Source organism: Marmota flaviventris, chromosome 5, assembly GCF_047511675.1.
Source record: "Marmota flaviventris isolate mMarFla1 chromosome 5, mMarFla1.hap1, whole genome shotgun sequence".
Classification (NCBI taxonomy): domain Eukaryota; kingdom Metazoa; phylum Chordata; class Mammalia; order Rodentia; family Sciuridae; genus Marmota; species Marmota flaviventris.
In genome coordinates, this window is record NC_092502.1 from 118,212,978 (window position 1) to 118,239,920 (window position 26,943).

Consider the following 26,943-nt stretch of genomic DNA (forward strand, 5'->3'; position numbering starts at 1 on the left):
CTCACTAAGTTGCTTAGGTGTTGCTCTAAGTTTCAGAGGCTGGCCTTGAACTGGCAATCTTCCTGCCTCAGCCTCCTGAATAGCTGGGATTACAGGTGTTCACCACTGTGCCAGGTAATTCCCCTTACTCTAATTTAATACTCCCTAAGCAATCTACTATGCTTTTCTCTTTACCAGTTTCAGTTCTTTCTTTAAATCAGCATATTGGAATTCTAGCAACCATCTGAAATTCACATGCATTTTAGTACCTATGATCACATCTTTTTGAGCCAAATCATCTTGGACTTGGTCAAAATTGAGTCCATATTTGAGAATATGGTCAAATAAACAAGCACATGATGTGTGGTCTACCCAATTACCCCAACCTTTCCTTAGAACATTAACACCAACTCTATTCACTATTAGTTTCTTGAATTTCTTCTTCTCCTTTTATGTAGTATGTATATTAAAAACAAAGCAGGCAGAGTTCAAATATTGCAGGTTTCCCTCTACTGTTTGTAAAACTATTACTAGGAATATATTCTTCTGATGCTCCTCATTATAATGGCTACTAACTTTTAGCCACAGTGTACAGGTAACATGGGTAGAAGTTAATCTGGGGTTAGAAATTTGAAAAAGAATAGAACTCTCAAATGATTTTGAACACTAACCAGTTTTAATAGGTTTACAAGAATGAGAGTTTTTTTCCAATGAATGAATATAAGAATTAAACCAGACAATTGCTAAGATCACAAACAGACAACCAGACATGATGTCTTACCAAATATTTCCTACATTCTTGACAAAAATAACAAACAGGAATATCTAGCTTCTGGATTAGACTATCTCTGTTGTGATACCTCTGGAAGAAAGATGACTCAGGAACATGTTGAGTTGTTCCAAGAACATAAGATCAATAATCAGAATTTGGCAAACTCTATAGGACAAATGGGCTGAATTTTTCAACATATAATTTGTAAGGATATAAAAGAAATGGAAGCAGAAACTATAAACTGAAAGAAATTTAAAATAAGTAGGGAGTTTTCAAAAAATGGTCAAGTACATATAATGTACTTCTGTGCAATAAAACTATTTAAAATGTGAGGAAATATTACTAGAAAAGTCAAGTTCAGGGTTGCTTTTATGGGGAGGAAGAACTTGTAATTGGGATGAGGCACATGGTTCTGGAGCTGGCAAAATTATTTTTCTCAACTTGGTGGGACTTGCCTTATAATAATTCATTAGATGGATTCACTTCTTTCTTGTGTTTTTATTTTTTTTGGTATACATGGTTACATGGTTTATTTTACATTAAAAGTTTTTTTTCCTCTTAATATCTTGGAAGCAGCTGGGGAAAGCAGGGAGCAGGTGAATCTGTGTGGTATGGGAAAGTCAGCACAACTCACTTCAAGTAGAGAAGGGACTGTCTTTCATATACAGGAAGACTTTAGTTGAGGTTATGTGGTATAGAAAGTTTCTAGGAAAATATTAATAGTGAATGATAATTTGCTAACAAAAAATTAGAAATTCTCCTTCCTCCTGACCCTCTAAAGAACAACGTGATTAATAATAGTACATTAGAAGGGAGGTAACATGAGAAAGCTCATTTTGGATAATCAAGAAGGATAACAATGAATGTCATGAATGGAATGACTTGGTCTCATTGTTCTGACTGGAGTTCATTTGTAGTACTGGAATTACCTAAAATTTACAGGGGTGGTACCTGAGGCTTGATTATTGTAGAAGCTTCTATATAGTTACTTTGCATATCAATATTTCCATGGAAAAAGGTTTTCAAAGTTCTGGGGTAGGGGAAGCACCTTTTACTTTGAGAACAATAGTTCTTATGTTCAAGAGAAAGGGAATCAGAAGAGCTGCTCTATCCATTCTACTGCTGTCAACCTTTAAGGATACTTCTGAATCTTAGATCACATCAACTTCGTCCAAAAAAAAAAAATCCCTTGGGTTCCAAAGCTTAATGATAGTGAAAAGAAGGATGTGAGAAAAGAAGGTCAAGGCAAAAGCAACATACAAAGTTAGAAATGTGCCAAGAGATGTGTTCATTCAGATACTGGCCAAATGAATACTGACAGGGTCAATATAGGAGGAATGAGTGTTTTAGTCAGCTTTTTCATTGCTGTGGCTAGAAGACCTACCAAGACAATTTTAGAAGAGTTAAAGTTTATTTGGGGACTCATGGTTTCAGAGGGTTTCAGTCTACAGATAGCCAGTTTCCTTCCTTGGGGCTCAAGATGAGGCTGAACATTACGATGGAAGAGTGTGGTAAAGGGAAGCAGCTCACATGAAGATCAGAAAGTAGACAAAGACTCCACTTGCCAGATACAAAATACAGAACATCAAAGGCATATCCCCAGTGATCCACCTCCTCCAGCCACACCCTACCCACCATCAGTTTTCACTCAGTTAATCCCATTGGGATTAGTTCACTGATTGGGTTAAGGTTCTCATAACCCATTTCACCTCTGAATGTTCTTACATTGTCTCACACATGAGCTTTTGGGGAATACCTAATATCTAAACCATAACAATGAGCATGTAAGGGCAGAAATGCCAAGTAATGAGTCATCACTCACCAAGTCGCCACTCTAACACCCCGGCCTGCTAAAGTCCATTTATGTTGTCATTAGGGTTTCCAGGTGTGAGGGAAGGGTGAGGAGAGTGGAGGAGGGGAGTCTTAGTAGACAAAGGGGAATGTCTCCAGGTAGAAAGTCATACTAATGAACTTGGACACTCATTTTATGAAATACATTTATTTCTTACAAAATAACTTTAGAACTCTTAATGTTATTGTTTCAAAATAAAAATGATGAAAAACTCATGTTTTTGAAATATAGACAACATAGAATTTTATGCTTTTTATTATTTTTTTTTACCACCAAACTATATTTTTAAAGTTTTAAATGAAATACAACTCAACTATTGAGTATTATGTGTCACATGCTAGCTGTATGTTTTGAAATTTCTTTGGCTTTATGATAGAGTTCAATGGGCTGGGGCTGGGGCTCAGTGGTACAGCACTTGCCTTGCACACTGAGGCACTGGTTTGATTCTTAGCACTGCATATAAATAAACAAAATAAAGGTCCATCAGCAACTAAAAAATGTTAAAAGAAGTCTTAAAGATTTATGATAAGAGTTCAATATATAAAATTAAGGACAATATAAAGGCATGATTTGGATGAGACATGGAGATTCAGTGTTTCCCAAATTTCAGTTGAAACATGCCTATCAGCGGAGAACTCATTGGGTCCAGGGAAAATAACTTGATTAAAGTCCAAACTTCCTATAGAGTGTTTTTTTATATTGCTTTAAATTTTTACTATTTCATTTTTAAAATGTAGGAGAATTTTGTTATATTCCATAAAATGTACATTCATCTTATCCTACATTTTATTAACAATATTAGCTAAATACATTGTATAAATATTTGTTATTATAAACTATTTTAAATTATTTTCTATGGAGCAAAATGAACACTCTGGGAAGATGCATTACAGTTTTTTTTTTTTTCTGAGGCTTCATATATACTTGAGAATATAAACCTCCAGTTTGGAAATATGGACTTATAAACACGTTATTTGAATATTTTCCTGGGGTATTCTTACCTCCATTGTAGGTGGAACCTTTCTTGTTCGTCTAATCCAAGCTAGAAAAAAAAATTTAAATGTTAGTTCTCATACTTTACACATTTTATTCACTCATACATGAGAAGTATTTTTTGAGCACCTACTATATATTGTTATAAAATTAGGGATACAGCAGGGAAAGAGCAAATGGAAGTCCCTCTTCTTCTGAGGCATATATACTAGTTGAAGATAGTTCAAAAAATAAACACAAAACATAAAATATCAGGTGGTGATTTGTGTCTCATGAAACAAATACAACTGTGTAGGGAAGATCAAGAAAGGACAGTTTCACATTTTTAAAAATTATACCTCATTATCACCTGAATTCAATTTAGTGTATTTATGAAATACAGGCCAAATAACAATATACTAAACTTCAAGGCAATATCAAAATTATATTATTCTAGAAATTTGAATTAGTTTTCAAATGATCGAAGAAGGGACTTGGAAAAGTTTCTATTACAACAATTTCTCTTCTGATCTGTTCCAGCAAGCAGCTACTTCTTATGGTTAAGAAGCAACACCAGGCCTTAGCTCTCAACATTTAGGAGACAAGCTGCAGAGGTAGAGAACAGTCCATTTGTTAAGTGCCTGTTGGATACTGTGCCCTGTGCTAAATGTTTTATAGCAAAGGAAGGGAGCCAGACAGCTGCCTCTGAGGAAGTTATCAGAATCATGTGGAAGACAGTATAGCACAGTGCTGTCCTAGAGTCAGATTTTCTGATTCAAATATCAACTTAACATTGCTGTTTTACCTGGGGTAAGATAATTAATTTCTAAGCATCAGACTTTCTATCTGTAAAACAGAAATTATCATAGTATCTATACTCTGGGCTTTTGTGAAAATTATATAATATAAATGGTTAGTTTAGATCCTGGCATGTAAGAATAAGCAAGGAAGTCTAAGTTATTATTAGTATTATCTCTATTATTCAATACACCTACATGTCTTATAAAATACTCATAAAAGCAAAGATCAATAATATCTGCTTGCAGCCAGGGGCAGTGGTGCACACCAGTAATCCCAATGACTTGGGAAGCTGAGGCAAGAAGGATCACAAATTCAAGGACAGCCTCAGCAACTTGATGAGACCCTGTCTAAAAACGGGTGGGGGGATGTGCTGGGAAGGTAGCTCAGTGGTAAATAACCTTGGGTTAAATTCCCCCATACTGCAAAAAATAAAACAAACAAAAATTGTTATCTGCTTGGTCTATGAGAACATATAGGAGTTTGACAAAACATACTGTAGGCAATAAGACCTTTAGAAAGTAGGAAACATTTGTTTTATCATTTTAGTTGACTTAATCTTCATTACAAAATTATTTCACAGAGTAATTAAACAACCTTTCCAGAATTTGAATCCAGATCTGACCCTGTCTAAAAACTATCCGTGCTCTACTAAGCAGTCTCTCAAACTTTAGTGTGCAAATTGCAAAGAGCTTGGAAGAATAATAGGTGTGACATTAACTATACGTCAGAAAATAAGAATTACTGACCACATTTTACAGATTTGGAAACTGAGGCACAGATAGATCAAGCAACTTGCTATGGCTATATATACATACATTTAGTGAGTAGCAGACTAGAACTCAAACCCTGACTGAATTGGCTCTAATGTCTGAGCCCTGTACATTTACCAGTCACTTTTTCTTCAGACCAGCTTTACCAGTCTGCCTTTTATCATTTAAGTAATAGAACCTATTTTCACAGAACCTATTCTTGTGAAAAGCCTAGCACTAAATGGTTATAGGTACAAAAACAACAACACTCAACTGTGATTCTGGAATTAATTATTTATCCCTGCTCTGCTCTCTTGCCTGGGTCCCATACATGTATTTCCAATATGGTTCTAATGTTCCGTATTCTCTACTCTACTTCTGAACTTCTATTCCTGTTATTCTTTTCTGCATTTTTTTCTCATTACCTTTCTAGAAATGGTTCATTTCTAGACAAAACTTGAAGAGATTTTATATCCCTTCTTAAGCTATAGGGTTGACAAGGGAAGGATGAATCCATGGGAGATTTATTTTCTACCACCTAAATGCCTTGAAAGAGTAAGCACTTAATAATATAGTTGTTGACTACTTCCATTATAAAAATATTTGTTGTAATAGGATTTTGACCTGTATTAGGAAATCTGGCTGAGAAACACAAACATTCCTCTGTCTAGTCCAAAATAAATGATTTATGAAACTTTTCAGTTGCTTCTTTGTAGTCAGAATAAGTTGATTATCTCTGTGGTGATTTTTTTCTAGAAAAGAGGCTTTAAAAATAATTTAGTATGAATCATATCTCTAAAAAATAAGCAATAAATCTTCCGTTTTCATTTAGATTAGAAAGTTAATTCCGAACAATCGACTGCTGGGCAGGGTTCAGTAAACTTTAGTCTACAAAACAAATACAGTATACTGCTTGCTTTTACATTTTTAAAACATTGGTTAAAAAAAAAAAAGAGTTCAAAAGGACATCATTTCCTGACACATGAAAATTATATAGAATTCAAAACTTCAGTGTCTATGAGGTTTTACTGAAACACAGACATACTCCTTTGTATTAATAGCTGGTATGTACTACAACCACAGAGCTGAGTAGTTGTAACAGACCAACTGACTCACAAATCCTAAACTCTTTACCTTCTGGACCATCAAAGAAAAAGTTTGCCAAACCCAGTACTAGAGCTATCCTAAAGTATGACCTCTTTAGCAATGACTATATATCTTGGTCTGAAAATACTTCAATTATCTAAAATAACGATCATTATCAGGCACTACATTTTTTGTAAACTAATGACTACCTTGTATTCTAGAGTCTTTAAATATATACCAGTGGGTATAAGATCAAGATAGTACACTGGCTTAATGCATACATACTATTATTATGAAAAAGTCCTTCAAAATTAATGTGTCTTAATAATTAGTCTATAAAATATAATTTTAATTATCTTGTAAGGTTCAATACAGAAAAAAAATTGAATCCAAATCATGGGGAAATTGATACTAAATACCATCTGCTCCCTAAGGAAAGACATTGGAGCTTCCTTTAGCTTCACTTTAAATTATCATTTAAAGGATCTTTGGTTTATCTAGATATATAAAGGCAACAGCTGAAATAAGTTTGTATATTTATGATTCTCCAATAACCAGGCATTTGAAATGTCTTGAGATGACCATTGATGTCCAGTACTGTTTGTTATGTATTTAGTAAAGGTTACAGCTGGATATATTCAATGTAATCACTCATTTATATAATCATACCCACTTTCCCAACTACTCCAAACAACATATTAAATGTCCTCCTGAAGACTGGCAGAAGTTAGGAGGAAGATGGAACAGAAGAAAACATTAATATTAGATCACTACCTTTTAAAGCTTCAAAACAATCTGTTATATAATGATTTTGCTATTGCTAATTCTATCTGTAAGATCGATCCTTTATCAGTCCTCATTATAATACAATCCTGTGTGAAGTGAATTTAGCAAGATAACATTCTTTCATCAGTCTTCTTTTGCATTCTCATCAGTATGCATTGGATTTTCATTGAACTTTAATATTCCTATTGGAACATAACAAACCATAATGAGTGTAAAAGTGCATGTGCAAATTAAAGCTCCCATTAATCACTGAGAGACTAGAAGAAGGCATGAAAATACTTGATGAAGTGTACATTCTTCAAATCTCCATAGGTTCCATAAATGTCCAATATATTTTTAGAAGCATTGCCAATAGGTTAAATGAGATATCATACCACCAGATTCAGTACTTGATCATGCAGAAGCAAAATTATGGAAAAGTTACCAATAGTGTGCATCCAAACTTCACTTTAGGAAGAGAATAAAATAAAGCCTCATCTTTTAAAGTATGATCTTGCCATTTCTGACTGCTGACCTTTATAAAGAACAACATGGAGACAGAACATGGCAGAGAGAGGAAAACTGCATTCCAAGCTGCACTGTGGCTCAGGAGCAAAGCAGTGGATGTATAGCTTCTCAGCATGGTGGGTAAAAGAGGGATTTCACTACAATTTAATAATGGACACTCAAAGTGGCTTAGGGACTCAGAAATGTAGGTACAATAAACAAAGAGTAAAGAAAACATCAAAGACAATCAAGTGTACCTGGATGGCCGATTTGGACTCATCACAGGAAGAAGGAGGGAAATCACAGTCTTGGTAGGAACAAATGTAAGGTCAAAAAATGCTGCCTACAAAAGAAACAACCAATGAAGTGGAGAGAGCGCCTACAGAATGGGAGCAAATTTTTACCACATGCACATCAGATAGAGCACTAATCTCCAGGATATATGAAGAGCTCAAAAAAATTAACACCAAAAAATAAACAAATAAATAATCCAATCAATAAATGGGCTAAGGAAATGAGCAGACACTTCACAGAAGACGATATAAAATCAACAAATTTATGAAAAAAATGTTCAACATCTCTAGCAATTAGAAAAATGCAAATCAAAATTACTCTAAGATTTTCCCTCACTCCAGTCAGAATGGCAATTATCAGAAAAAATCAAGCAACAATAAGTACTGGTGAGGGTGTGAGAAAAAAGGTACACTGATTCATTGCTGGTGGGATTGCAAAGTGGTACAACCACTTTGGGCAAAGCAGTATGGAGACTTGGACTGGAACCATCATTTGACCCAGCTATCCCACTCCTAGGTCTATATGCAAAGGACTTAAAAGCAGCACGTTACAATGATGCAGCAACCTCAATGTTTATAGCAGGTCAATTCACAATTGCTAAACTATGGGAAAAGCCTAGGTGCCCTTCAATAGATGAGTGGATAAAGAAACTGTGATACACACACACACACACACACACACAGACACACACACATTGGAATATTACTCAGCCTTAAAGAAGAACGAAATTATGGCATTTATGGGTAAATGGATGGAGTCGGAGAATATCATGCTAAGCAAAGTAAGCCAATCCCAGAAAACCAAATGCCAAATGGCTTCTCTGGTAAGTGGATGCAGAACCATAGTGGGGAAGGGGTAAGGGAAGAATGGAGAACCCTTGGATTGGGCAGAGGAGGGGGGAAGAGCAGGGGTATGGGGGGAAATGGTGGAATGAGATGGATATTATTACTCCTATGTATGGGTATGATTGCACAAATGATGTGACTCTATATCATGTACAACCAGAGAAATAAAAAGTTGTGCTCCATTTGTGTAAAAAAATAAAATGAAATCAATTAATAGAATAAAATAAATGCTGCCTAATCTTAGCCCATCTAGAGGCTGCAGAACATGCTGGTACTTAAAAAGTATGCTCTGCATCTCATCTGGCCACAGAGACCTGAAGTGGGAGCCACACTGGGGTGAGCATGTCACATCAGCAACTGTGGAACCCAGATCAGAAAACACACACACACACACACACACACACACACAAAATAACCCAAACCCACACACAGCCATGATATCCTGACAAGCACCTATCCAGTGATTTAGGCTTGGTTTGATGGAACATGAGTGAAACATGTGTTGAGTAGATTGTACCCAGGAGGACTGGAGTCAGAAGGGCAAAGGGGAGCCCAACGTGGTTCTCCTTTGTGTCTAGCTATCACATTACTAGCTGAAGTGGCCAAGAGTCTGAGTGGGTGAAGGTGAATACAGTCAGGAACTAGGCCTGGGAAGTCCGTGCTCCTGGGCAGCAGTGAGTAAAGGGTCTGCCACTTCGACCCCATGACTGGATTTCTTGGGAGGCTCCTTAAACCAGAACCTTCATTAAATATTGATTACTGTTGAGCTCTAGGGGGTGGGTGAGTCTAGTCTCTCCAAAGAAGGCACCACCCAAAAAGCCCCTGAGGCCTCATTAGACCTAAACACCACCTATAGGAACTCCCTTCACAGAGCACTGCAGAAACTGTACCCTGGGAGTACACATATTTGGTTCAAATAGACAAAATGCCAATTGATAGTATGTCCTAACCCATCCCACCTCATATTGGTGAGAAGCAAAGCTGAATCTTATATTAAACAGCTTTAATCATAGGCCACTCTAACTAGCAGCGCAGAGAGCAACACAAAAATAGGAGGGGTTAACAACCCCTCCCTTGCTGTATCTGTAACTCAAGAAGAACTGGAAAGAAAGAGTATTGGATATAGACTGTGACAACCCAATGTGGTCAACTATTCTGACTACCTAAATGGAGAAGATTGTTTCACTCTTTACTAAGATTTTGGATTAAAAAATTTTTTTTTCATTTTTTTATTATTAGTTGTTCAAAACATTACAAAGCTCTTGACACATCACATTTCATACATTTGATTCAAGCAGATTATGAACTCCCATTTTTACCCCATATACATATTGCAGATTCACATTGGTTACACATCCACTTTTTTACATATTGCCATACTAGTGTCTGTTGTATTCTGCTGCCTTTCCTATCCTCTACTATCCCCCCTCCCCTCCCCTCCCCTCCCATCTTCTCTCTCTACCCCCTCTACTGTACTTCATTTCTCTCTCTTGTTTTTTTTTCCCCTTTCCCCTCACTTCCTCTTATATGTAATTTTGTATAACAATGAGGGTCTCCTTCCTTTACCATGCAATTTCCCTTCTATCTCTCTTTCCCTCCCCTCTCTCGTCCCTCTCTACTTTTTATTATTATTTTTCCTTCTGTGTGGGTGTTCGTATAGGATATACACATGTGTGAATTTTGGCTGTGCTGATTGGTGCAGGGACATATATACATATATTTATTTGTCTCTTTTTCTCTCATTTTGAGCATTTTTAAAACGTAAGCATTGTTTTGTGAGGGCTCAGGTTTTTTGGACTGTATATATTGGTTTGGTTTGGTATTATTTTCTTTTTTTAATATTTATTTTTTAGTTGTAGTTGGACACAATGCCTTTATTTTACTTATTTTTATGTGGTGCTGGGGATTGAACCCAGGGCCTCACACCTGCTAGGTAAGCACTCTACCGCTGAGCCACAGCCCCAGCCCCCTATTATTTTCATTTGCTTATTTCTCTCATCATCACCAGCTAAAGGCCAAATTCTATTGTTTTCTCTCCCTTTCTCCCAATACCTTGCTTCTATTTTTTCCCCCTCCTGTACAAACATTACCTGTTATATCTCTTCTGCATTCTCTTTGTTCACTTCTGAAATTGTAAACTCTTTTATAACTACCTATCACATTTCCTTTTCCCACAAATAACTGTATTTTTGCCATATTTAGGAACTAATTGGTTTATATAACTCCTGCCTCCGCCATTAATGCTGATACAATCATCACTGCTGTGGATGACAGAGTTGACACTGCTGTTTGTTTTAAAGCCAGATCTAGTTCATGGTTGATTTTTTTCACTGTTGATAATTGTTGAACCCACCATTCCTCTTTATTGGTGGCAATTAATGTTAAAGTTGTCATAGTAGGAATAAAGTATTTACTTTAATACTGTTTATTGTTTGTTGTTTGCAATGGTTGTAACTATTGTTTATTTTGCTGCATTCTGTGAACTTCTGGAAACCTACAGGGACACGAAAAGTTCACAGGTTAGAGACACTGCTGCTGAACTAAACACTCCCTGACTTTACTCCAACTCCAAGAAGTGAGAAGACAAAAGACCAAACCAACAACAAAGACACAAGGAGGAATAATCACAGGATGAACTCAGGTCCTATCCCTTGTCATTTAAACATACTTAGAAAACAGATGTCTCAGAATAAATGAGATAATTACAAAAAAAAAAAAAAAAAAACCGTGCAAAAAAGGGATAGAGGAATACACTTCAATTGATGGGCAAGATCAAGACCTCTGAAAACACACAAACAAATCCCCCCCTCCAATCCACAATCTCTCAATAAACGATCCCACTGATAGTAAGGTGGACAAAAACCCAGGGAAAGATTAAAAAAAAAATTATAGTCATTTATAAATGATTATAAGAATGACTATTAAAATTTTCTAAAATTTTATGATGAACTAAAAGATGATCTATGGAAGAAATTAAGAGATCAATTATAGGAGATGAACCACTTTAATAAAGAAATAGAAATAGTGAAAAGAAACCAAGCAGCACTTCTAGAAATGAAAGACACAATCAATCAAAGTAAAAACTCACTGAAGACACCACTAACAGATTAGATTGTGTAGAAAATAGAACCTCAACCCTCGAAGACAGAACTTTAGGCATTAATAACAGGCTATATGATCTTGAGTACACATAAGGAAATAAAAGAAAAATATCATAGAATGTGACCAGAACATACAAGAACTCTGTGACAACTTTAAAAGAGTAAACCTGAGAATCATTGGGATAGGAGAAAAAGAACATGGACATACAAACTAAAGGCACAAAGAATATTTTCAATGAGAAAGTTACAGAAAATTTTTGCCATATAGGAAACAAGACAGACATCCACATATAGAAGGCTTACTGGACCCCAAATAGGCCTATTCAAACAAGAAGCTCACCAACACACCATAATCAAAAGGCCTAACATAGAAAATTAGAAAAGAATATAAAAAGCCACAAGAGAGAAACATCAGGTTATATGTAGAGGCAAACCAATAAGGCTAACTTCTAATTTCTCATCTCAGACCCTGAAAATCAAGAAGAGTGTGGAATGAGATTCCAAGTTCTAAAAGAAAACAACTTCCACCAAGGATAATATATCCAGCAAAATGCAATTTCAAATTTGAGGGGGAAATAAAAACTTTCCATTACAAGAATAAACTAAAAGAATCGATGAGCACCAAGTCAGCACTGCAAAGAATACTCAGAAGATAAACTGCACAAAGAAGAAATAAGAGACAATTCCCAAAGCTTACAAACAGAGGAAATTAGAAGACTAATCCACTAAATGAGAATCAAGACAAGATAAAATAAATCAAGAATCCAAATGGCAGAAAACCACAAACACATATCCATACTAACACTGAATGTTAATGGCTCAACTTCCCAATTAAAAGACAGATTGGCAGAATGGATCAAAAAACAAGATCCAACTACATGGTGTTTACAACAGATTCATTTTATAGGTAAAGACAACCACATGCTGAAGGAAAAAGTATGGCAAAAATATGCCATGCATCAATCCAAGAAAGCAAGCAGAAGTAGCTATTCTCATATATGTCAAAGCAGATTTCAAGCAAAAATTAATCAGAAGAAATTAAGAAGGCTACTACATCCTAGTAAAGGGAACAATCCACCAAGAAGATAGGACAGTAAACACTTATGCCCCAAATACAAATGCACTGAATTACAGAAAAAAATACTCCATTGGAGTAAATCCCCCAGAGACCCCAACACAATAATCCTGGAGAATTTCAATACATCCTTATCATTAATTAACAAGTCACGAAAGCATAAAATCTATAAAGCTATCTCCAACCTAAACAAGACTATAAATCAAAAGGACCTAACAGACACCTAACAATAGCAGACTATCGCAGGAGTTCAGGCCTGGACCAGATCTGCCCACACCCACTTGCATGGGACCCAGGGCCAGGATCCGCACTGCAAGAAAGGAAGACACATAGACAACATGAAAAAACAAGGGAGGAAAGTGCTCCAAACAAACCAGGATACTACAATAACAGAATCCATGGATAGTGAAGTTGATGAAATGTCAGAGAAGAAGTTCAGAAGGTTCATAATTAAAATGATTTGTGAATTAAAGAATGACCTAAATGAGCAAATACAGGTAAAAATTGATCACCCCAACAAGGAGATAAGAGAGCAAATAAAGGTAGCAAAAGATTACTTCAAGAAAGAGATAGAGACTCTGGAAAAAAAAACAGTCAGAAATCCTTGACATGAAGGATACAATAAATCAAATACAAAATTCAATAGAAAACATAACCAACAGACCAGATCAGTTGGAAAAAAGAACATAAGATAATGAAGGCGAAGCATAAAATCTGGAATATAAACTTGACCATAGAGTGAAAATAGTAAGAAACCATGAACAGAACATCCAAGAATTATAAGACAGCATCAAAAGACCAAATCTTAGAGTTATAGGGATGGAGGAAGGCACAGAGTTTCAAACCAAAGGAATGCACTATCTCTTTAATGAGATAATATCAGAAAATTTCCCAAGCATGAAAAATGAATTGGAAAACCAAATACAAGAGGCTTACAGGACACCAAATGTACAAAATTACAACAGATCTACACTAAGGCTCATCATAATGAAAATGCCTAGCATAAAGAATAGGGATAGAAAGTTAAAAGCCGCAAGAGAGAGGAATCAGATCACATATAGGAGGAGACCAATTCATATCTCAGCAGATTTTTCAACCCAGACCCTCAAAGTCAGGAGATCATGGAACAACATATACATATCTCTGAAAGAAAATGGATGCCAACCAAGAATCTTGTATCCAGCACAACTAAGCTTTAGATTTGATGATGGAATAAAAACCTTCCATGATAAACAAAAGTTAAAAGAATTTACAACTAGAAAGCCTGCATTACAGAACATCTCAGCAAAATATTCCAAGAAGAGGAAATGAAAAAGAAGAATGAAAATCTGCAGAGGGAGGTATTACACTAAAGGAAAATCTAATCAGAGGAGAAACCAAGACATGTTAAATATCAAACATAAACAAAAATGGCTGCATATGCAAATCATGTCTCAATAATAACCCTAAATGCTAATGGCATAAACTCACCAGCCAAAAGACATAGACTAGCAGACTGGATTAAAAAAAAAAAGATCCAATAATATGCTGTCTCCAACAGACTCATCTCATAGGAAAAGACATCCACAGACTGAAGATGAAGGGTTGGGAAAAATCATACCACTCACGGAAGCAAGCAGGGGTTATCATCCTCATATCAAATAAAGTAGACTTCAAGCTAAAATTAATCAAAAGGGATAAACAAGGAGACTACATACTGCTCAAGGGAGTGCCTACATTAAAAAATGAGAGCCAGGTGCAATGGCACATGCTTGTAATCCCAGTGGCTCCGGAGGCTGAGACAAGAGGATTTCAAGTTCAAAGTCAGCCTCAGCAAAAGCGAGCCGCTAAGCAACTCAGTAAGTTCCTGTCTCTAAATAAAATATGAAACAGGGCTGGGAATGTGCCTCCATGGTAAAGTGCCCCTGTGTTCAAACCTTGGTATCCCCACCTCCACCTCTGCCAAATTAAGAGAGATCCCAAGTAAGTGAGCTTGTACTCCACCTCAAGGCCTTAGAAAAAGAACAAACTAACCCACAAAATAGTAGAAGGCAGGAAATGATTAAAAGCAGAGCCAAAAATCAATGAAATTGAGAATAAGAAAATAATACACAGGACCAATGTAACAAAAGAGCTGGTTCTTTTGTTGATGAAAAACATTGACAAAACCTTAGCCAAACTAACCAAAAGAAAGAGAAAAGAAACAAATCAACAGGATCAGAGATGAAAAAGGTGATATCACCACAGATCCTTCTGAAATTCAGAGGATTATCAGAACCTATTTTGAAAATTTATATTCCGATAAATTGGAAAATATGGAAGATACTGACAAATTTCTACACACATATGACCTGCCTAAATTGAATCAGGAAGATACAGAAAACCTAACCAGACCAATATGGAGTAATAAAATTGAAATGGAAATTAAAAGCTTTCTACAAAAGAAAAAAATACAGCATCTGATGGATTCTCAGCTGAGTTCTACGGGACCTTTACAGTACTAACTATAGTCTTTGTCAAATTATTCCATGTAATTAATTAACCCTCCCAAATACTTTTTAATGAAATCAGCAAAACCAGACAATGAAGCATCAAGGAAAGAAAACTTCAGATCAATATCCTGATGAACACAGACTTAAAAATCCTTACATAAAATATGAGCAAACTGATAATCAGAATAAGATATATTCCATGCGTATACAGTTATACAAAATGGATCCTAATATCATGTATAACTATGAAGAATCAATAAAAAATATCACACACAAAAAATTAGCAAACCACATTCAAAAACACATCAAAAAGATAATATACCACGATCAAGTAGGTTTCATTCAAGGAATACAAGGTTGGTTCCGGATATGCAAATCAATCAATGCAATTCATTACTTAAACAGAATTAAGGACAAAAAAAAAAAATCATAGGATCACCTCAACAGATGGAGAAAAGACCTTTGATAAAATGCAACACTTATTCATGTTAAAAATGCTGGGGAAGTTAGGAATTGAAGGAACTTACATCAATACCATGAAGGCCATTTATGACAAACCAAAGCCCTCATCATACTAAGTAGAAAAAAATTAAAAGCATTTCCTCTAAATTCAGGAAGAAGACAAGACTGTCCACTCTCATCAATCCTATTAAATTTAGTCCTAGAAACATTAGCAGAGTGATCAGGCAAGAAAAGGAAATCAAAAGGGGTATAAATGAGAAAGAAGAAGTCAAACTCTCTTTTTGCCAATGGTATGATCCTATAACTAGAAGCCCCAAAAAACTTCACCAGAAGACTTCTAGAGTTTATAAATAAGTTTAGCAAAGTAGCAGGATACAAGACCAACACCCATAAATCAATAGTTTTTTTACATTCTAACAGTGATTCAACTGAGGAAGAAATCAAGAAAACCATTCCATTTACAATAATCTCAATATAAAAAAAAATGGGAATTAACCTAACCAAGGAGGCAAAAGAACTCTACATTGAAAATTATACAACACTTAAGAAAGGAATTGAAGAAGACCTTAGAAGATGGTCTTGAATAGGTGGAATTAATTTTGTCAAACTGACCATATTACCAAAAGCAATATACAGATTCATTGCAATTCCCATCAAAGCACCAATGAAATTCATCACAGAATTAGGAAAAACAATTCTTGAATTCATTTGGAAGAATAAGAGACCCAGAATAGCCAATGCAAATCTGATCAAGAAAAGCAGAACAGGAGGCATCACAATACCTGACTGGAAATTATACTACAAAAATGTAGTAACAAAAACAGCATGGCATCAAAATAGGCATAAAGACCAATGGAATAGAAGTTAAGACACAGAGACAAATCCACATACCTATAACTGTCTGATATTTGTCAAAGGTGCCCAAAATATATTTTGGAGAAAAGACAGACTTTTTTTTTTTTTAAAACAAATGGTGCTGGGAAAACTGAATAGTTATATGTAGAAAAATTACATTAAACCCCTATCACCCTGCACAAAACTCAAGTTGAAATAGATCAAAGACATAGGAATTAGACCAGGAACTTTACAACTTCTGAAAGTAAACACAGGGTCAACACCCCATCATATGGGTGCTGGCACCCACTGCCTAAAACAGACTTCCAAGTGCAAGAAATAAAACCAAGAATCAATAAATGGGATGCCATTAAACTAAAAAGTGTCTGCACAGCAAAGGAAATGATTATAAGCATGAAGAGAGTGCTCAGGCAATTGGAGAAAATCTTGGCCAGCTACCACTCTGATATGGGATTAACATTCAGAATACAGCTCTGGCTGCCCATGAACGTGGTAAGCAGAAGACCAGAGCCTAGCCTGGGGGGCCCAGTCAGCCATCCACTCCGCTTACCGCTGATCCAGAGGTGGGAGGGAGCCCAGTCAGCCATCAGCACCGCCCACCCACACGGTAAGCAGACAACGGAGCCGAGCCAGAGGCAGGAGGGGGCCCAGCCAACCATCAGCACAGCCACCCGCCCTGCCGACCTGGAGGAGGGGCTGTCATGGGGTGCTGGGGTTCAGACTGAAGGAGGCACAGAACGCAGAAACTTGGCTTGCGGGTCATCAGACAGAGCTCTGGACAAACATAAGGTCTCCCCTAACACCCCTCACCTCATCAAACACGTTAGGAGAAAAACAGATGGAACCCATCTTGGAAAATCCCACCAACCCTTAAAACCCTTCAACCGGTGGGCGTGGCTAACAGTGCATTCCGAGACGGATCAGGCACCTGGTTTCCATCTCAGAGACTAAAAGTACAGAGGCTACACTAGGAAGCTCAAGTCCTCTCACACTAGCTACCTCCACCACCCTGAACACAGGGACTCAAGCTAGGATTAGGCAATGCCACCTACTGGAAGGGAAAAAAAATAATAGAGTTCAGAGAGACTTATTTTTTTCTTTTCTCACTTACTTTCTTTTTCCCTCCCTCTTTTTTCTCTTTCTTTAATTATTATTTTTCTTCTTCTTCTTCTTTCCTTCTTACTCCCTCTATCCCACTTTCAACCCCCTAAATTTTACTATCTATAAGTAGGGTAATATTCTAAATACAGATAGGAGTTTGAATCTATATATTCTTCCATTAATTACCCATCTATTGGTTAGAGCTCTCCAAAGTTGCTAAGATAGATTAACTCCATACCCTCACTCTTTTCCCCCTAAACATAGCATCCTACACCTGAAATTCAGTTTTCTTCATGCTACCAGAAATGGTAGGCCTTTTATGAGACTAAGGATTATATTTTTAAATGATAATTGAAGCTAACATCGGTAGACATAGAGCCTAGCTATAAATGTATAATAATGAAAACTTGTGCTTAGATGATGTACTATTGATATTGGGAACTATTAACATTTCTTTCTCCACAAAAGAGGGACTTTGGAACTAAACAAGAGCAATATAAATATATAAGGGGAAAATCAATAACACAACAGTTTCACAAAGCTAGAAAGAAACGTGAGCAGTATGAAAAGACAAGGAAAGAAAGGACCACAAACAATGCAGGTCAATTCAACATTAGAAGAGGTAATATCTGCAGCAGATGGAAGGTCGGATAAAGAGTTCAGGATATTCATGCTTCAGATGATCTGGAGTCTCAAGAAAGACATTAGACAGCAAATTCAGACAATGAAAGATCACTTTGACAATGAAATATATAAACAAATCCAAGAAGCGAAAGATCAACTTTACAGGGAGATAGAGGATATTAAAAAAATATAAAAACAAACAGAAATACTAGAATTGAAGGAAACAATAAACCAAATTAAAAACTCAAATGAGAGTATTACCAGCATAGTAGAAAACTTAAAAGATAGAACATCAGACAACAAAGACAAAGTATTTCAACTTGGAAAGAACATAGACAGCTCAACGAGACTGTTAAGAAACCATGAGCAGAACATCCAAGAAATATGGGATAACATAAAGAGACCAAACTTGAGTTATTGGAATACAGGAAGGTATAGAGGTCCAAACCAAAGGAATGAGCAATTTGTTCAATAAAATAATACTAGAAAACTTCCCAGACTTGAAGAATGAAACAGAATGCCAAATCCAGAAGCCTATAGGACGCCGAATGTGCAAAATCACAAGAGATCAACACCAAGACACATTATAATGAAGGTGCCCAACATAGAGAATAAGGAGAGAATTTTAAAAGCTACAAGAGAAATGAAGCAGATTACATTTAGGGGTAAACCAATTAGGTTAATGGCTGATCTCTCAACACAGACTCTGAAAGAACCGTATGATCATCTCGATAGATGCACAAAAAGCATTTGACAAAGTACAGCATCACTTTATGTTCAAAACACTAGAAACACTAGGGATAACAGGAACATACCTCAACATTGTAAAAGCTATTTATGAAAAGCCTCAGGCTAGCATCATTCTAAACGGAGAAAAATTGAAGGCATTCCCTCTAAAATCTGGAACAAGACAGGGATGCCCTCTCTCACCACTTTTATTCAACATAGTTCTCGAAACACTGCCCAGAGGAATTAGACGAAAAAAATTAAAGGCATAAAGATAGGAAAAGAATAACTATAATTAGCACTATTTGCGGACACTTCACAGAGGAAGATGGAAATGGATGGTATTAGAGCAGATTATGCTGAGTGAAGCTAGCCAATCCCTAAGGAGCAAGTGCCGAATGTCTTCTTTGATATAAGGGGGGGCGTTTCAAAACAGAGCAGGGAGGAATAGCATGACAAGAAGATTACCATTAAATAGGGATGAGAGATGCATGGGAATGGGAGAGAGAGAAGGAGAATTGCACGGAAGATGGAAGGAGACCCTCATTGCTATGCAAAATTACATATAAGATGGTGTGAGGAAGAAAAAATAAAGTGGGTAGAGAGAGGTGATGGGAGGGGAAGGGGGAATAGGAAGGGTAGCAGAATACAATAGACACTAATATAGCTGTATGTATAAACGTGACTGTAAAACCAATGTGATACTGCAATCTGTACACGTGGAAAAAAAAGAATTCATACCCCACTTGAATCAAATGTATGATATGTCAAGATCATTGTAATGTTTTGAGCAACTAATAAAAAAATTAAAAAAACATTCAGAATACACTAATAACTCAAAAAACAACACCAAAAATAAAACAAAAAAACCCAATCAATAAATGGGCAAAAGAACTAAACAGAAAATTCTCAAAAGAAGAAACATGAATGTCCAACAAATGTATGAAAAATGTTTTAACATTTCTAGTAATCAGGGAAATGCAAATCAAAACTACACTAAGACTTCATCTCTCTCCAGTAAGAATGGCAATGATAAAGAATACAAACAATTAATGCTGGCGAGGTTGTGGGGGAAAAGGCACACTTGTACACTGTTAGTGGGGATTGGAGACACTCTGGACAATCACTCTGGAAAGCAGTATGGCGATTCCTCAAAAAGCTAAGAATGGAAACACATGACTCAACTATCCCACTCCTTGATATTTCTCCCCAAATTAAAAAATCAACACACTATATACAGCAACACAGCCACATCAATGTTTATGGCAGCACAATTCATAATAGCTAATTTATGGAATCAACTCAGATGACTGTCAATAGATAAATGAATTAAGAAATTGTGACACACACACACACACACACAGACACATACACACAATGGAGTTCTACTGAGCCATAAAAAAAAGAATGAAATCATGGCATTTGCCAGTAAATGGATGGAAATGGAGAATATCTTGCTAAGTGAAATTAGCCAAACTCATAAACTTAAAAGTTTAATATTTTCTCTCATATGTAGAAGCTGGAGTAAAATAAAGGAAAGGGTAAAGAAAGGATAATATAACATAAATAAAAACAATCAAATACAAATTAACAGAGGAGTGAAAGGAAGTCTAGTAGAGAAGAGGAAGGAGATTGGGAGAGAGGAGGAAGGACTGAAAGGAAAAGGGGTAGGGAAAAGGGAGGATCATGAACTGAAATTGATTTCCATGCATGTGTCTGTCAGGATGAAACCAACTACTATGTATATTATAAAGTGCTAATAAAAACAAAACAAAATAAAAAGATGACGAAACAAAAAAGAACAACAAATATAAGGAATGTATGTTTTCAACTGTTAAAAAACCTTCAAAAGAAATATGACAATATGAGTCATTTTTTGATTACTTACCTTTAAATATATGTTTAAGGATAGAAGTAGATTAAATTGATATATTTAAGTTACAAATTTTATGGTGCTCATAGTTGTCACTATTCTTTTTTCTTAACTTTATATTGAGATATAATTTTCATACAAAACAATGAAGCCATCTTAAGTATGCAATTTCACAAGTTCTGACAAACATTATACAACCCTGTAACCAGCAGCACAATCAATACATAGAACATTTCCATCACTCCAAAAAATTCCCTAGTGTCTGTTCACATGTAAATATCCACTAACCCTACCCAGAGCTCCCAGGGAAGGAGTGATATACTTCCTGTCACAGTAGATTAGTTTTGCTTTGTGTATAAATGGAATCTTGCACTATGAACTCATGCATCTGGCTTATTTTACTCAGCATCAAATTCTTGAGGTTCCTCCATGTTACTATGTAGAGAAAACACTCTTCAGTATGGACAATCACCCCTCCTACCTCAGGGTATATATGCCTGTGGATCGCTCTGCCCCTTCAGTAAAGGCAGGATGGTGAGTATGAGAACACAGCAAAGGGGCTGAGATGTAGGTGAGTACATGATGAAATGACATAAGACTATGTCAACCATCTTGCTGGAAACCTTCACCACCTTGCTAGCTGTGAGGGGCAAAAAAAGCAGCTGTTTGGTTGCCCCATGTGCCAAGAAATTGCTAGTGATCTTTAGGACTCAGGATGGCCTCTGACCAACACCCAGCAAAACAATGAAGCTTTCAGTTCTACAACTGCAAGGAACTGAATGCTCAACCACTACCAAAGTGGGAAGGGGGATCTTTGCCTAGTCAAGTCTCCAGATGACCCAGCCCTCGATGACACCCTGATCTCAGCTTCACAAGACCCTAAGTAAAGAATACAGGTAGGCTATGCCTGGGCTCCCAGCCCATAGAAACTGTGAAATAATAAACCTGTGTTATTTTAAACTGCTAATTTTGTGATAATATTGATACCTGGCAATAAAAAAACAACACAATGAGCTTATCAGCAATTCATTCTAATTGCAGGACAGTATACCAATATGTAGAAATAAATTTCTTTATCCACTCATTAAATGGATAAATATTTAATTGTGAAAAACTAACAGAAATTAAGAAAAAGTTGTCTACCTTTACCAACCATTTTTACTCCTCATTGTTGTGCAAGCCCTTGCCAGTGTCACAAGGCTGAGCGTTGGGGGGGCTTACTCATTGAATAAAAAGGAAGAATATGTTTTTTATGTATACAATCCAAATTAGTTTATAATAAAAGTAATACAATTAACAAGTAATTTTAGCAATCTCACATAAAATACACAGTTGATGTACAAAAATCAATTGTATTTCTATGTAACATCAATGAATACTTTGAAATTGAAGTAAAAAAATCAATTAATAATACCATCAAAAAGTCAAGAAACAAGTATTAATTTAATAAAAATATGTATAAGATTTATAGTTGAACATTAAAAAACTACTAATGAAATAAAATAAAGACCTAAAGAATGAAGAGAATATACTGTGTTCAGAGATGATAAAGGCTCAAACCTCTTTAAACTCATTTATAGATACAATGGATTCTCAATCAAAATATTAGGATTTGTTTTCTAGAAATGTATGATACTAAAAAAAACTCATGGAACAACAAAGGGCCCAAATTAAACCAATTTTGAAAATGAAGTTAGAAGGCTCAGATTACCTTATTTCAAGACTTACTACAATAATCAAGACAGTGTGGCATTGACAAAAGGACAGACACATAAATGCATGGTTAGAATAAAGTATGCAGAAACATACTTTAGACCCCCCCCCCCCCCCACACACACACACATACAATCAATTATCTGACACGGGTACAAAGCATTTCAATGGAAAAAAAAGACAATCATTTAAACCAATCTAAACTCTTCTATGCTACTACTGAGATTGAACAATGGTATAGCCACACTAGAAAACATTTTTGTAGTTTTTTTCTTAATGTAAAATCTATATGTACCATATGACTTGGTAAATCCTGTGCAAGATATGAACTTGAAAGAAATAAAAATTTAATTTTACAAATGTATATATGAATTTAGATAGTGGCTTTACTCTTAATTGCTGTAAAATGGAAATAACTCAAATATCTTTTTTTACATTTTTTTAGCTGACAGACCTTTATTTATTATTATGAATAATGTGGTGCTGAGAATTGAACCCAGTGTCTCACACATGCCAGGCAAGTGCACTATCACTAAGCCCCAGCCTCAGCCCCCCAAATATCTTTTAACTAATGAATGGATTAAAAAAAAACCCCGAATTCTACTCAGGAATAAAAATAGCACAAATGAATGCATCACAAATTATTAATCTAAGTGAATGAAAGCGGCCTTCTGCTTCTAGCCAAGATGAAGCAACTGGGACAAGTTATATGAAACAACAATTTTAAAGACAATGGACAGGAAAAAATGAAATAAAGTGGTTTCCAAGAATGCTAAATAAAGGTTACCCTCATAATTGCTCCAGTTTGTTTTACGCTTCCAGCTTGTGACTGTATTTTCAGAAGACCCAAAAAACTTGACCAGAAAACTTCTAGAAGTCACAAATGAATTCAGCAAAGTAGCAGGATATAAAATCAACAGCCATAAATCAACTGCATTCCTATACATCAGTGATGAATCAACTGAAAGAGAAATTAGGAAAACTATTCCATTTACAATAGCCTAAAAAAACATTTGGGAATCAACCTAACAAGAGAGGTGAAAGACCTCTAGGATGAAAACTACAGAACACTAAAGAGAGAAATTGAAGAAGACCTTAGAAGATGGAAAGACCTGCCACATCCTTCAATAGCTAGGATTAATAGTGTCAAAATGGCCATACTACCAAAAGTATTATATATATTTAATAAAATTTCCATTAAAATTCCAATGACATTCTTCATAGAAATAGAAAAAACAGTAATGAAATTCATTTGGAAAAATAAGAGGCCCAGAATAGACAAAGCAATTCTTAAGTGAGAAAAGTGAAGGAGGCATCACAATATCAGACTTTAAATCTGATATTGTGATGCCTCCTTCAAGGCATGGTATTGGCAATGAAGACAATGGTACAGAATAGAAGACATAAAGAAAGGCAAACCCACATAAATAAGTTATCTCATACTGGACAAAAACGCCAAAACATACATTGGAGAAAAGATAGCCTCTTCAACAAATAGTGCTGGGAAAACTGGAAATACGTACGTAGCAAAATGAAATTAGACTCCTATCTCTCACAAAACTTAACTCAAAACTGGATCAAGGACCTAGGCACTAGATCAGTGACCCTGTGCCTACTAGAAGAAAAAGTAGGCTCAAATATCCATCATGATGGTTTAGGAACCAACTTTCTCATCAAGACTCTGAAAGTAGAAAAAGCAAAATCAAGAATCAATAAATGGAATGGTATCAAACTATTCTTCACAGCAAAGGAAACAAGAATATGAACAGAGAGCCTACAGAATGGGAGAAAAATCTGCCACCTGCACCTCAGGGAGAGCATTAATCTGTAGGATGTATAAGAAACTCAAAAAACTTAACATCAAAAAAATCAAATAACCCAATCAATAGATGGGCAAAGGAACTGAATAGACACTTCACAGAAGAAGAAATATGATTGTTCAATGAATATATGAAGAAATATTCAACATCTCTAGCAATTAGAGAAATGCAAATTAAAACTACACTGAGATTTTATCTCACTCTAGTCAGAATGGCAATTATCAAGAATACAAATAACAATAAATGTTGGCGAGGATATGGTGAGAAAGGTTCACTCACACATTGCTGGTAGGACTGCAAATTGGTGCAATCACTATAGGAAGCAGTACGGAAGATTCCTCAGAAAATTTGGAATGGAACCACCATTTGACCCAGTTATCCCACCCTTCGTCATACAACCAAAGGACTTAAAATCAGCATACTACAGTGATGTGGCCATATCAATGTTTGTAGAAGCTCAATTCACAATAGCTATGCTATGGAACCAACCTAGGTGCCCTACAAGAAATGAATGGATAAATAAAACGTGGTACATAAACACAATGGAATATTACCAAGCCATAAAGAAGAATGAGATTATGGCATTTGCCTGTAAATGCATGGAACTGTAGACCATCATACTAAGTAAAATAATCCAAACCCTCAAACCAAAGACCAAATGTTCTCTCTGATACGTGGATGCTACACACAACGGTGGTGGTGGGGAATAGAAGTTCACGGGATTAGACAAAGGGGCATGAAGGGAAGGGAGGGCAGATGGGAATAGGAAAGATTATAGAATCAATCAGATATACATGAATGCATGATCAATGTAACTCTACATCATGTACAACCACAAGAATGGGAAGTTACACTCCATGTATGTATAATATGTCAAAATACACTCTAATGTTATGCATTATTAAAAAGAAAAAAAATTTTTAAAAGTACTTAAATATTTACAGGTACATCTGACAAAAGATATATAGAATCCGTACAATAAAAACACAAACTTTGTCAAGAAAATTAAAAAAGGCCTAAAGAAATTAAGAGATAAGCCATGTACGTTTTAGTAAGATTCTTACTAAAATGGCAATTCTCTGCAAAAATGATCCATGCATTTAACAAAATTCAATCAAAATTCCATGAGGCAGTTTTGTATAAAGTAGCAAGCTGATTTTAAAATGTATATGGAAATGCAAAGGACCAAGGTAGTTAAAACAATTTCAAAAAACCATAATGAATTTGGAGGGCTACCAGTACTTCATATCAAGATTTACAAAGTTACTAATATCAAGGAACTGAGGCCCTTGTTCAAATAGCCAGAGAGGACCCAAACCAAGCTGGATCTCTGATGGACTACAACAGTCACACGAATGAGTTTGAAAGTTTATCATCCCTGAGTGGAATATGAATGGAGCCCAGACAAGCACCTTGCCTCAGCTATATGGGAGACCTCATGCCAGAGGATACATATCTAAGCCACACTTGGCTTCCTGATGCATTAAAAATATGAGATAGTAAATGTCTGTTAAGTCTCTAACTTTTGGAGTAATTTTTTAATGCAGTAATAAATAATTAATATGTATAGCTTTCATTGGATAAAAATCACCAATAGTTCTCAGTCATTCCCAGACAATCAATTTGGTTGAGCAATAGGCTCAGAGACTCTGGGTTGGGACATGAGTTGAATAGAGATACTCTTAGAATTATGTACTCACAGAACATCAAGATAGATGGATTTTTAAAGGATTCTGAATTTGTCTTTTAAAGCTAATAAGTGAAAAACAGGGAAGAAAATCAATTTGTCCAAATGACTAAGATAGTAAATAGCCTCTGCAAGATTTGAATATAACCTAGGTTTTCTGATGCTGGTACAGGGATAGCATCATTCCCTGACCACTGTTTTATGAAATTATAAAAATTCTTGTCAGGTGAAGTGGTACACACCTGTAATTCCAGAAGCTGTGGAGGCTGAGGCAGGAGGATCACAAGTTCAAAGCCAGCCTCAGCAAAAGCGAGGCACTAAGCAATTCAGTGAGACCCTAGCTCCAAATAAAATACAAAATAGGGCTGGGGATGTGGCTCAGTGGTTGAGGGCCCCTGAGTTCAATCCCAGGTACTCAAAAAAAAAAAAAAAAAAGATTATTGGTGAGTAGTTCCTATGACCTGAGAAAGACATGTTAAAAAAATTATTAATATTAAAGCAATAAAGGTGTACATGATAAAACACGATATTCATTATTAATTAGCAGTGTTTAACAGATATGTTCTAATATCTCTGGAAAATAATTTTTATATAGCTTTATTCCAAGTTTTTATTCTAACATTTTAATTAGTACATGTGATAAATAACCTAACTTTCCACCAATCAATCAATCAATCAATAATGGTTTAGGGCTGTTCCGTTTCTTTCTTCTACTTCTTCTTTTTCAAATCTTTTTTTTAGTTGTAGATGGACATAATACCTTTATTTATTTATTTATTTTTATTCAGTGCTAACGATTGAACACAGTACCTC

General features: G+C 35.7%; 1 protein-coding gene across 2 annotated transcripts in view; it reads right to left on the reverse strand.

Annotated features, from left to right (window-relative positions):
- Nucleotides 1–26,943, reverse strand: part of Ndufaf2 (NADH:ubiquinone oxidoreductase complex assembly factor 2) — a 184,135-nt gene that overhangs the window by 37,255 nt on the left and 119,937 nt on the right. For both annotated transcript variants that reach the window (XR_011707624.1, XM_027938097.2), the window contains exon 3: nt 3,605–3,645. Coding sequence is in view for 1 of the 2 variants with exons in the window: in XM_027938097.2 (XP_027793898.1) it covers nt 3,605–3,645 (41 nt within the window). In the remaining variant the exon portion in view is untranslated. The remainder of the gene's footprint in view (nt 1–3,604; nt 3,646–26,943) is intronic.